At 39.5% G+C, this 13825-nt stretch overlaps 1 protein-coding gene across 5 annotated transcripts in view; it reads right to left on the bottom strand.

Moving 5' to 3' along the window:
* PLEKHH2 (pleckstrin homology, MyTH4 and FERM domain containing H2) overlaps positions 1-13825 on the bottom strand; it is a 112735-nt gene that overhangs the window by 17440 nt on the left and 81470 nt on the right. For 3 of the 5 annotated variants that reach the window (XM_035696153.2, XM_025465272.3, XM_025465282.3), the window contains exons 21-24: positions 12012-12109; positions 10076-10253; positions 8806-8961; positions 6856-6953 (exon numbers count right to left, since the gene is read on the bottom strand). In XM_035696153.2, coding sequence (XP_035552046.2) covers positions 6856-6953; positions 8806-8961; positions 10076-10253; positions 12012-12109 — 530 coding nt within the window. The remainder of the gene's footprint in view (positions 1-6855; positions 6954-8805; positions 8962-10075; positions 10254-12011; positions 12110-13825) is intronic. The other 2 variants (XR_003143468.3, XR_003143469.3) reach the window with 1 other exon arrangement.

The raw sequence follows: 13825 nt of genomic DNA, 5'->3' as shown, positions 1-13825 counted from the left end.
AATAGAAAATGAAGGTTTCAATTCAAAGTCAACATCAAATGGATGGGGGTTGCAGTTTTCTCTGAGGGTCTAAAAGATCTTATTTATACATTTGAATGTTTTGACTTTTTTTCTTTTCTCTTTTTTTTGCCATATCCGGATAAACAGCTTTAGGAGCTCAAAAATAGTCCATGTGTTGTTATTATTACTTATTGAAATAAGAGATATCTTTTGTTTGCCTAGGAGGCCTTCAGCAATTCAGGAACCCTCTTTATTTATTCACTATGCTGCTTCACTATTCAGGAGACCTCTGGGGGCTCCGACTTCAGGCTCCCGACCAGGCACAGAGTGCTGTAAATGCTGTAGATGTTATGACAGTGGGGTGGGTAAGCAATACCTTGCCATACTTTAAAGATTTATTTATTTGTTTGAGAGAGAGAGAGCGAGTGAGTATGATCAGGGTGGAGGGCAGAGAGAGGAGAGAATCCTCAAGCAGACACCCCCTGAGTGCAGGGCTGGGTCTCATGACTCAGAGATCATGACCTGAGTTGAAATCAAGGGCCCGCCACTCAACTGACTGAGCCACCCAGGAGCCCCCTTGCCATACTTTAAGACTGGCAGGACAACGGGGTGGCAGAAAAAGAGAGGTTTAGGTCCAGCACATGCTAGGTGTGTACCCAATTGGCTATAAGTGGATTTTCAGCCCCTTTTGTCCCTATACACTTATGGGAGAGGGCACACTGGCATCAGTTACATCTTTCACACAAATTAGCTCCGTTGGCAGGGACTGAGGGTGGTAGGTCAGAATCTCAGGGAAGCATGGTGGGTGTACTCTGAAAAGCTCTTCCTTCTCATGCTTCTGATAATTCTTCTAACCACCACACTTCGGAATCACTGGACAGGCAGTCAATAAGTGTGGTCTCCGGAAAAAACAAATCGTAAGCCCTACTCATCTGTGACTCCTTGATGACAAATTGTTAACTCATAGAAGACTATGGCTGGGCAACAGAAACAGATTCTAAATTCAAAATGCTATCAGCAGAATGATATAAAACAACGAGAATAAAGTTTAAGATGAAAGCCCACTCTTATTGGTATAGCTTATTTCTCCACTTGAAGTTAAGAACTATGTCTTACTTGTCACTGTAATCCACTGAGATTTAACTAAGATTTTTTTAAAAGATTTTATTTATTTGAGAGAGAGAGAGTCAATGAGCAGTGGGGAGGGGTAGAGGGAAAGGGAGAAGCAGACTCCCTGCTCAGCAGGGAGCTCAACACAGGGGTGGAGCCCAGGACCCTGAGATCATGACCTGAGCTGAAGGCAGACACTTAACCGACTGAGCCACTCAGACGCTCTCAACTAAGGTTCTTAATAAAAGCTTGAATTGGTAATATAGTTGGTAATATAGTTAGGAGGGGAGAAAAAAGAACTGAACCAAGTGTGCAAATCACTGCGGGCAAGAAGAGCTAGAGTGCATTTTCTATTCCTTCTAGAGTGCTGGAAAGATGGAACCTGGGAAGGGGAAATGAAGCTCTCTAAGCAAAAAGAGAAAAACCATCCTGGAGATGCATATAGGAAGACAACATGCAGAATCGTTGACTCAAGCCCCTAATGAAACAGTTTGGGCTCCAACAACCAGACTTGGAGAGAATGTGGAGAGGAACCAAAGAGTCACAAAAATGATCACAGGGGTCAGAAACTCAAATCCACAGTCTTGAACAGACAAGGTGCCAGGTGAATGTGATATGAGTGTCTCAGATATGATGAGCTTCTAGGCACTCCTCAGTTCTAAAGAGATCTGCAGCAGAGGAAGTAGGCTTTTTTTTTTTTTAAAGATATTATTTATTTACTCATAAGAAACACAGAGAGGAGACGGAGAGAGAGAGAGGCAGAGGGAGAAGCAGGCTCCACGAAGGGAGCCCAACGTGGGGCTCAATCCCGGGTCTCCAGGATCACACCCTGGGCTGAAGGCAGCGCTAAACCGCTGAGCCACCAGGGCTGCCCAGGACGTAGGCTTCTGTCCCCAGGCAGGGCCAGGGGCAGACAGCAGGGGTATTTGCAAATGTCCACCTCTGTCATCACTATGAGGATCAGTTCTGCTTCTGAACGTACAGCACTGCTGGGGGCCACTTTGCCTCCTACTGGCTTTGTATTTCATTCCTAGGAGCATGTATTTCCTACTGTTATCTTTCTCTTCCTCTTGTCCACTTACTTCCTTGACTCTCCATTTACCTTCTCTTCACTTCTCTGTCCACTGTGGTCTACTGATGACACTACTGAACGGCAGTCGTGACCACCCCCCCTTGCCTGCTGCCTATAGGTACCACCTCAAGTCATCTGCTCAAAAGGCACCACTCCGCAAAGCCTTCTTCCATATTCCCAGTACGCTTTGTACATACACATGTCATATTCGTGTTAAGAGCTAATATGGGTGGGCATTTACTGTGTGGCTGGCTTTAATTTGGATTTACATTTGCCGATACTTAGTCCTTTAGAAACACTAGAAATAGATACCGTTTGCGTTTCCATTTCATGTAGAAGGTATCTGAGGCACAGAGATGCTAAGTAATTTGCTCAAGGCCACACAGTGAGTGGGACAGCCAGGATTCTGACCCAGGCAGCTTCTCTTCAGAGCCTCTGTTCTTCACTACTGTGCTCTACTGTACTTACAGGATTAATTACACTGTGAAGATTTCACGTCTGTCTCTCCCTGTAAACTGTAAGATTCTAAAGGGTAGGGGAGTTCTATTCACCGCTAAATCCCCCGGGCTCTGACAAGGCCTGGCATTGGTACACACTGAACAGATGTTTACTGCATGAATGGGTAACTGCATGAATGGTAGTCAGAATTGCTAACTACAGGGATTATTTGCTCAAAAAGACCGAAAAGTCCCCTTCTGCAGCCTTGGGTAAGTGATTTAACATTCTAAAGATGCAGTATCCTCATCTGTAAGATGAGGATATTAATAACACCTGTCTCACTAGGGTGCTGTTAGGATTATATCAGAAGATGCATAGAAAAAAAAAAAAAAGAAGATGCATAGGAGGAGCTCAGCACAGGGCCTGGTGTGTGGTAAGTGGTCAATAAATGTTGGCTATTATTATTACTATTAGTAGTATTAGGATCCTCCTCTAGAAGTCTATAGAATCACAAGTCTCTTTATCCTGGATTTTTTTTTTTAACAGTACCAACAGCCTTTATTGTTTGTAATAGTGACAGAAGTGACAGAAGTGACAGAAAAGAGAACATAACAGCTCTGGCTCCAAGGGCAGCTCCAAAGACCTACCCTGTTTCTGTCCCCCAAAAGTCCATTCTGGAAACTTTTTTACTGTGAACACAGCTGGAAGAAATGGGATAAACTAGATGACCTGTCAAGATGCTTCTTGGCTTAGGAGCCAACAGATAGAGGTGCTAAAGGTGGCAGAGATGGCAATGTTTGCCTATGCTCCAGAGAAACAGTGATTACAAAGGACTACTGAAAATAATCTCTTATTTCATGCTTGGTGGTGGTGGTGGGGAGATAGGAAGAGTAGTCTTCTTCAGGGAAAGACCCTTGCCAGTTTTGTTTTGTTAAAAACGTGTCTTGACTTTTGCAGTTTCAAACATAAGAAACCAAATTGAATAAGCAGCTTACACATAAACAGAACTTAAACATTAGTTTCCAAATGGTTGCCTATGAGAACAAGTTCAAATGCTATTAATTAGACCTTTAACCTCTAAATCTACATAATTGAAATTCCATTAACTTATTAAACATAAGTACAAATTCCAGGATAGAAAGCTGGCATCCAGTTTCACTTACTATGGTGTTGCCTGACAGATAAAAAATCAAATCCTTGGACGCATGATAGGTCACAGCCAGTTCCTCTCCTGTGTCACTGGAAATTAGGGCTCATTGTCTAAGCTATTTATATACATGTGCGAAGCTCAACTGTATTTAGAAACGCAGTACTTTCTCATAGCTGTGGCTATCCAGACATTTCAGACTTCTGTAAAAAATTAAACCTTTTGGTTGAGGTTTTTTTTTTTTTTTTTCTGATGTCAAAGATACTGCTGTGAGGCTTTTTTTTCCTTTTCTGACAAGGCCATTTTTATTATGTGTTACTCAAAACCCTCTTTGTCCTTTCTAGTGGCTTTTGCTAGACTTGGAGTATTCTTCTTATCTGTGGTTCAGACTACCTTTCTCCGTTTCACCCAAATTTAATCTGGGTTCCAACCGTAGCCATCACAGATAGAATTAGCATGTATAAAAGCATTCATAAGGTATGCACTATTAGGGATCGTCTTAGACATGGAAATAATTCCATTTAGTTCCAACAAAACCAAGCCAGAATTCCTGAACCTCTCTCCATAAAGATATATAGCAGGTCAGGTCCAAGAGCTGGCTTTCTTCTACCAAAAGTAAGATTAAGAGACAGAGCAGCAATGGGGATCTCCAGATCAGTGCTTCTCAAAGTCAGCACACATAAGAACCATCTGGAGAACTGTTAAAATACAGACTCCTTATGTCCAGAGATTCTGTTTGACTCAGTAGGTCTGAAGTGGGGCCTAATAACTTGCATTTTTTTTTAAAGATTGGTTGATTGATTGATTGATTTTAGAGATAGAGAGGGAGGGAAAGCAGAGGAAGAGCAGAGGGAGAGGGACAAGCAGGCTCCACGCTAAGCACAGAGCCCTAGCAGGGCTCAATCCCATGACCCTGAGATCATGACTTGAGCCAAAACCAAGACTGAGCCACCCTGTGCCCCTAATTTGCATTTCTAACGTGTTTCCATGGGATCCTGAAGCTGCAGGTCCAGGGCCCACTTTGGGAACCACTGCTCCAGCAATCACAGAACTAACACCAAATCATCTGAAAGGTCCAGCCTGCTATTCTTGCCAGTCACCAAAGGACCACAGATAAAGGCTGCCATCAGTGTAAATAGGTTCCTCCAGGAGTAGATTCTATTAGATTTCCAGGATCTAAGAAATCCTGCGTGTCTCCAGGAAGCAATTTTAAAACCTTAGACACCAAAGCTTAACAATCATTACTCAGAATTCTTGCAAATCACCATAGTTCATGAGACCCTGAATAGAGAAGCTCCAATGGCTCACAATTATAATTTATTCAGATCAAAGGAATCCTTTCAAATAGTGGGTGGCCTTTAGCAGCTGTCTGTATAAGAGGAGTCCACAATATGAATGCACCATATTTATTTAACTGTTCCCCTATTACTAAACATGTGAAGATCTGGGATGTACTGGAATGAGAATTCACATTTGTGGGTATTTCTCTGGGACAGATCGTTAGAAAAAGAAATCCCTAACTGGATCAAAGGCAATCATATTCTTTATGTTACTTCTTACACTCCAATTTTAGGCCTGTGAACGTCTTCCAAAAGTTGGCCTCTGGAGCAGCCCGGGTGGCTCAGCGGTTTAGCGCTGCCGTCAGCCTAGGGCCTGATCCTGGAGACCCAGGATCGAGTCCCACATTAGGCTCCCTGAGTGGAGCCTGCTTCTCCCTCTGCCTGTGTCTCTGCCTCTCTCTCTCTCTCTGTGTCTCTCATGAATAAACAAAATCTTTAAAAAACAAAACAAAAAAACAAAAGTTGGCTTCTGAAGGAAGTAACTATTAAATCAGTAATTCTACCAGTAATTCTCTAGTCTGATATTTTAGATTCCTTATTTTATGTAGTAAAAGAGCCACATAAAATCAGCAAAATACTCTATTTTTTTTGTACAATTAGTGTCACCTGGTCAGTGAACACTGTTTACTAAGTACTACCTTCTGCTAATACATGGAAGAAAAGAAGGTATTCAGGAAAAAAAAAAAAAGAAAGAAACAAAGAAAATCTGGTTTCTGATCATATGCCAAAGTATATTAAAAATGTATCTGTTGGGAAGATATGTGCTCCAGGCCCACTGGCTTTTTCCCAATTCCTGAAACCCTCTGAGCAGCTTCTCTCTACAAGCTTTGGAACATCCTTTTCTACCCATTTCCATGGTGCCACTTCCAGCCCGCTTCTGGCCCCTTCTCACCCAGGCATAAGCCTCACTCCCTCAAAGAAGCTTCTCGATGCCTCCCTCCAGTCTAGGTCAGGCTGCTGCCTATATGCTCTTACAGAACCAAACTCCTCTCTTTTAGAGAACTTAATGTGTAATTATGTATTCATTAGAACTATTTTATGATTAACAATAGTCTTCATCACTAGCCTATAAATTCAAAAGATCAGGGACTGTCTTTTTGTTTGCTTTTATTACCATTTTATCCAGAGTACCTAGCTAGCTCATAGCTGAAGCTCAATAATTAGAGAGAGAAAAAAAGAGAATATGAAAGGAGAATAAATGAGTATGTAACTTCTAAAAGACATGAGTAAACAGAACAATTTCTTTTCTTTTTTCCTTTTCAGTTTTGTTTATTTAAGCAATCTCTTGTGCCTAGGATGGGGCTCAAACTCCAACTCTGAGATCAAGAGTTACATGCTCTTCAGACTGAGCCAGCCAGGCGCCCCCAGAAATATTTCTTCTTACTATATATCTTTCAGTAGGATATTTAAGTATTTATTTAGTCTTTATAAAAAATGTAATGCTAAAGAAATTTTTGAAAGTGAAAAAAATTCATGCTTGTAGTGACCACCTTAAGAGAGCAGCTATTCTTTCTTACAGTTTTTTCCTGATCTTTATCCAAATGCATATCTTTATAAAATATAGCCATTCATGACTAGAGCTAGAAACAAAATTTTATGTGACAGTTTCTTCTTAGTGAAGTAGTTTCCTCTTACAGAAAAACGAACAAATAAATATTGCAATCAGCATAGCTTTCACTAGGAAACTGTTGGCACATGATATGAGCATAATGGTACACACTTTGGCATTTAGATACGGCATTACACACCTGTTTTTGTAAGTTAGACGAACAGTTCTCGTACCTTCCCATTTCCCAGGTTGCTGTTCTTTGGAGGCCTGCTCCCACTTAGAAATGATGTCACATATCTAGGAGGCAAGTAAGAAATGGAGATTTATAGCAGTTCTCAAATCAGCATTTTTTGAAGACAAGCATGTCTGCAAACTGAAACGTTCCATGAAATTAACATCATCAAACCAAATGGACTGAAGCCTTTTGTTTTAAGCTTCTGTGCACTCCTGGTTTTCCATTTAGTTATAAATTGCTCTTTGGTTTACTTATCCCCTCAGATATCCATTAACTTTGGGCTGTGGCCATGAATTTTTTACTCAAAAAAGGAATCTTAATGAAAGACTGCATGAGACTGGAAATAAGAAGATTCCAGGAATTTTTTCATAATTTAATCACTGAAGAAGCAACTTTTCCACCTTCTGAGTTTATAAAGACTGGAATAACCAAAGTTATCTCAAAGAAACTTGAAATATAATCTTAAGATGCTTTGATTGGGAAAGAATAAAAATCCCTCAGGAATCAAATAAACGTTTGCTTGTTTTTTTAACAGGTCATCCAGAGAATTATAAATAAAAGTTTTCAAAAATATGTGGGAAGCAGTTATTCAGTAAAGCCCCTAACGTTTACTCAGCTCAAGTCAACCAAAAAGCCTAGCTTATCTTCTTGATTAATTATTAACAACAGTGCTCTAGGAATGTGTCTCAAAAATTTACATTTGAATGTGCTGAACTGAATAGGATATACCTGGAGCTAAGGAGAAAAAGACATTCCTTTATTTAGATTTCTCAAGATGCAGCCACATATGCAGGTGGCTAGGGGTGGGGGATGGGGAGCAGGCAGGGAGGTGGGTAGCACCTACTAACCAACATTCCTAATGAACTATGTATGAGTTTCAACAGGGTTCTGTAGAACCCCTTTGAGTGCTAACAGGCCGAGCTGTAAGACTTTGGTAGTTCGAAGAAAGTACTGACATTTCATGTCCTCTAAACTTGTGGGATCTATTACTAAGATCCTATTTCTTCTATTCTGCCCCAAGTCTGTTAGCTTCAAATCACAGAAATACCTTCACCCCACAACAAGGTGCTGATTCCCAAGAGCAGTCAAGGGCCACAACAAGTAAGAAAATGGTCCTGATCTAGTTTTAGTTGTGTGATTTGGTGGAAGTCGTTTTCTGCTCTTAGGCTACAGCCTCCTCATCTGCAAAATAAGAGGGCCTTTCCTGTTAAGGTTCCTATGGTTCTATATTCTTATAGTCCTAATGGTTATCATTGCTAGATGCTAACTTTATTAAAGTCATTTACTATGACCTAGAAAAGATCTTTAAAAAATCTTCCAAATTTCCACCTTTGCTCATGATTTTCCTTATGTTTACAATTCCCTCTTTATTTCCACAGGTCCATTTTCCTACACGCCCTTGGAAGTCCGTTTTCCAACTGAACTTAATCTCTCCATCTGTGGAACACTCGTAGGATGATTAAATCATTTAACACAATTCTGGCTTAAATTTATCAGTGTATACGACTGTTCTTCCCCAGGCAGATTACAAATTGACTGTGGACAGGGACTAGTTGTGGTCTTTCTCTGCATTCCCTACAAGGGCCAGCCCAGCTCCTATAATGGGTAAATAAATACTGCCTAGTGAGTGAATATAATAAAAAGCTATTTTACTAGAGTTTCTATACCTCTTCTCTTTTAGCCTAGTAGTTAGGGTATTAATGCTATTATCAATCTTTCTCCTGTCGCAACATGGAGCATGGTATGTGTGTAGATTGTGTTTGAGAATTCTATGACCTCAACAATTTTTTTTTGTTGTGCAGACTAGATTACTTAAAATTTGTGAAACCTCTTGAACTGAGTTTTTTGCAAATCGCAAAAAGTAGCTGCTTTACTGTTTGTTGGGTCTGCCTTCTTAAAAGGAGTTGGCTTCACCTTAATGTTTCCTTGAAGACAATGCTCTAAATCTTTGCCAGAAGGATCGTCGGTGAATAATGCAAAGCCGGACTGTGTTGGCTTCCTCATTCCTGTATCCTGGTTCAGAGTGTTCAAAAATTCTTCCACTGTGGTAGATGCATCAAATCCAACTACCTAAGCAGAAATAACGAAGTTGTTCTTTTAATAAAAAAACATGTACATTTCAAACTTAAATTTCAAGAACGATTTCAGGGCAGAGACAGGGCATATTTGATGCATGATTAATGATAACATATATTTATCTAGGTGCTTTACCTCCCCCCATACCAAAGCTCCACCAGAGAAAATTAGTGTCATCTTAATTGCTAGGTTGCTGTAAGAATTCAGAAATCTTGGCTTCAGCCAACAGACATGAATTCAAAATACAAAGATCATTTGACAGCCATAAACATCTTGCAGAGATATCATGCCTACCTATTAAAAGCAAACCAAGATCTACAGTACAATATTCAAACTTTAAGCTAATAGAAGAAAGTAAACCAGAAATGCACTTAAACAGTCATAGGGATGTAAAACAGAGCATAGGGGATGCAGTCAATAATCTTGTAATCACTTTGTATGGTGACAAATGATAACTAGATTTATCTTTGTGATCATTTTGCAATGTATAAAAATGTAGGATCACCATGCTGTGCACCTGAAAGTAGTGTAATATTGTGTGTCAATAGCACTTCAATTAAAAATGAATAAATAAAAATAAATAATGTTTGTTTCTTTAATACGTGGTTACATATCTGAACTCTGTGATAAAAAGCTATGGCTGCAAAGCTTAGATGCCAGCTTTGGAACATGTTTGCTTCAGTTAATAAGTGAACAACTAGATCTGAGAGCTACAAGGGCCTGGAGGAGTTTTCCCAGATAATCTCTGAGATTTGGAGATTGAAAAACTTAAACCTGTACATACCCACTGTCAGTATTTATTTTCTCATTTAGCAAGCGCACAGGTTGAGAAGGCCTCAACCAGAGTATTTTTTATTTTCTCCATCAGAACTAAAAGGGCAGTAAAACTCCTCCCCTATTTGGCTCAATTCAGATTTCAGTGTGAATCCTTAGCAAAACTGTTTCAAAATGCAGCTGTTCTGATAGAAGATATATTTGTACATTTATGATCACTGCCAGCTGCTGACAAAGGTAGGCAGGCAGTCTCCTTTCCCTATTCCACAGAGGCTACACAAAGGATTGAAGGTTAAGCAAGCATGCTTTCATCAGGGCAGAAAGTGTAACCCACCTGATATATCCCATTCATGAAGTGCACAGGGATACTGAAAGGCAAAGAATGATGGTAAGGGTTTCGAAGAAGGGTTGAAAGAATTTCCATTCTTGAGGGTCTTGCTTCTCGATCTCCGTTTTGTTGTGTTCTTTCTACACATCGCTGGCAGTAAATGGCATATTTTCCAAATTCTGTCCTATAATACACAACTTAAGATAAAGCCTAGGAATAAATTTAAACAACTTAATACATTAGGTTGGTGTACATTATCATGTATTATGCTAATTTTGACAGTAATTTTTCTATTTGAATGATAATATTAAACTGCCATGACTTTTCTCAAATTCTAGCTTCTTTTGCAGCTGACTGAATCAAACTTTCTTCCTCTTTATTGTATTATTGTAGTCACAAAATGAATTTAAAGTTGCCAGTCATTATATAGTCAATAGACAGTAATTCTATTAACAAATACAAAGGAAATAATTGTATAAAAATAGGATAGGCTAACTCAGGAAACACATGATCTAGCACAGTTCTCTTTGGAGGAACATGGAGGCTGGTGCTTGACTTGCTAACCTATCTTCAAACAAAAAAGTACATGTATTTTCCTTCTTTATCCTATGAAACATGCACTTCTTAAAAAATCTTGAGCATTAAACAAAACTGCTGGAGTAAATAAATGAAAAAGCTAGAGAGAGATCTTATTTGCCTTCATTTGTTATACATAATTTTTATAAAAGAAGACTGATAAAACCTCCAAATATGTTTATATTATAAAGTGCCTTCTAGGCTAACTTTAAAATGTTACCCTTTAGGGGCACCTGGCTGGCTCAGTTGGTAGAGCTTGATCTCAGGGGTGTGGGTTTGAGCCCCATGTTGAGTGTAGAGATTACTTAAAAATAAAATCTTTAAAATGCCACCCTTTGGGGCGCCTGGGTGGTGCAGTCAGCTAAGCATCCAACTCTTGGTTTTGGCTCAGGTTGTGATCTCAGGGTCGTGAGATTGAGCCCCACATTGGACTCTACACTCAGCACAGAGTCTGCTTATGACTCTCTCTCCCTCTCCTACTGCCTTTCCTCTCTCTCTCTCTGTCTCTCTCTCTCAAATAAATAAATCTTAAAATGCCATCCAACCTTTGTCTAGGGGCTCTTCAGTGACTACAACTAAAATCACATGACATTGGGGTTCCTGGCTGGCTCCATTAGGACCGCATAGGACTCTTGATCTCAGGATCATGAGTTCAAGCCCCACACTGGGGACAGAGACTACTTTAAAATAAAAATAAATAAATAAATAAGTAAAATCACATGACTTTGGTCACAGAGTTCCCAAAATATAGTACAAACAGGGGGATATTTTCCTACAATTTCCAAGTTGTTTTCTGTTTCATTGTGTTTGTTTCCTTTGTTTTAGAGCCAGAGTATATTTAAGTCATGTAACATGAACCTGTTGCACAGAATGATCCTGATAACCCTTGGCTGGGTGCCCTGGGTCCCACTGTAAGAAAACCATACTGACAGGTAGATTTTCAATGTTTTTTTAAAGGGGGTAAAAATTCTGAAGTAATTCAAATACACACAAGTATAAAAGGAGGGAAGACCATCAGGGAAGTTTCACTATAAAAGAACTCAACGTAGAGAAAAATAGCAATGTAGAGAAAAATGAGCACCCACTATTGCTAAGTCACTCATCCCTGAAGTGTACAAAGACTTCTCACTTAAAAATATTCTTTGTCAGTTTTTCAAGCTCTTATTGCAGTCTTCTGTAAGAGTTTTAACACAAACAAAGGAAATATTTTCCAAGCCTCACATAAAGGACAACCAAAGGCTTCCCGTACCAACATTTGTTCCACGCATTCTTCTGCAAATATACCTGGCAGGTTACTAAATACTTATGACTTATTGTCGACTTTCAGAGCCACATAAACGGTTCAGCTGGCTAGTGTTCTGCACACCTGGAATCTGCATTCCTCTTTAGGTGGAGCCTGAGGAGCCACAGGAAAGGATGGTGGGGAAGGAAGAGCCCAACACAGAGAGCCAAGAGCTGCCAGCCCTGGGCAAAGAGAAGCACCACAGGTTAGATACCACCTGACAGTCAGAAGGTCCAAGTAAGAACCAGTGTGACTGACAGGTTGAAGAAAGGGATGATGATGGCCTTTATTGTCTCCCGCCCCCCCCACCCCCGATGTTTTTGCTTCTCTCCCAGAAACATTATCTGCTTAAAGTATTTATAATACATAAATTGGAAAACATTCCACATTCCATCATCCATCTAGTTATATACCCAATTGTCTACACTGAGGTGCCAAAGGTCATGTAGCTATGGTAGTCCTTTTTGACATTCCTCTCAAATATGAGGGGCATTGTTCCCCTTTTTGTCCATTTATGTATTTACTCATTCTCTGAAATAGAAGTAATGGCTTTGAGGAAAGGCAGACTGAAAAACAGTAAAAAATCATATACCCCAAGCCAAAACCAATCTACCCACACATACGTACACATATATACATATCTAAAATAGGGGGCAAGTATAAAAATATTAGCAGAGGTTATCTCTATGTAATGGGATTATATGTAATTTTTGTTTTTCCTTTGCTCCATTCTGTATCTTCTTTTCTATTTTATTTATTTTCTATTAAGCAAGTATAACTTCAATCATTTTATAAATGTTATATGAAAAAGGAAGAGAAAAATGTACTGTCTCTTCTTGAGTTATTTATGGCCTAGGAGAAGACCTTATATATTTTAACAATAATTTACAATATAACATGGCAAATATCATGTTATAATCTTTTTTTTAAAGTATAACCAAATGGAGGGAATAACTAACTGCTGTGGGAGTCAGGGAACAACTCACAGGAGAGTGTTGTTTGGGCCAACTGTAAAGTCGACAGGTGAGAAGAGAGACAGGGGATCCAGGTAATAGGAAGAATAGCAGATGCAAGGTGAAGGACAATGTAACAGCATGGTGTGTTTGAAGAATGGGATATGTTTATTCTTTCAGTGTATGCTGGATGCAGGATGCATAAAATTAAGTGGAGAAAGAAGAGGCCCCTAAAGCTAGATTATGAAGGGTCTTCAATGCAGGTTAAGCTTAAGCTTCCAACATCACTTGTGCATGGGCTCTCCAAGACCTGGGAAAGGCCCTGTTGACTGTGTTTACATCATCCTATGTTCTTTTATTTTTTTTATTTATTTATTTATTTTTTCCTATGTTCTTTTAAAATGTATGAAATTAATATACTTTAACAAAAAATAAAATAACATGTTAGTAATAGTATAAGCTTAAACTGTATAAGCTTCAAGTACCAGGAACCTGGACCCCTGAGAGTACTATTTGCTAGGGTAAGAACTTTCTGGTTTCATCCTGCAGTTAATAGAGAGGTATAAGCAAAGATGAAAATAGGCATTCATTGAAGGGTAAACATCAGTGACCAAAAGCCACCTGAAAATATACTCAGCTACACTAATAAAGAAATGCATCCTAAATCACTATCACTCTTTATCTGGAAGGAGTTTAAAAGAATTACACTGAACATTGTTGAAAATATACAGAAATTCTACAAATGGATTCAAAGAAATTCACTGGGCTTGTGCACAGGGTTTAAGTTCAAAGATGTCTACTGTAGTGGTATCTAGTATAAGAAAAATGATTGGGGGATGCCTGGGTGGCTCAGTGGTTGAGCATCTGCCTTCGGCTCAGGTTGTGTTCCTGGGGTCCTGGGATTGAGTCCTGTATCAGGCTCACTCTGGGGAGCCTGCTTCCCCC

The sequence above is a fragment of the Canis lupus genome, chromosome 10 (assembly GCF_003254725.2).
Source record: "Canis lupus dingo isolate Sandy chromosome 10, ASM325472v2, whole genome shotgun sequence".
NCBI classification, from domain to species: Eukaryota; Metazoa; Chordata; class Mammalia; order Carnivora; family Canidae; genus Canis; species Canis lupus.
The sequence above is the reverse complement of the archived record's forward strand: the minus strand, read 5'-3'. Positions and strand labels throughout refer to the sequence as shown.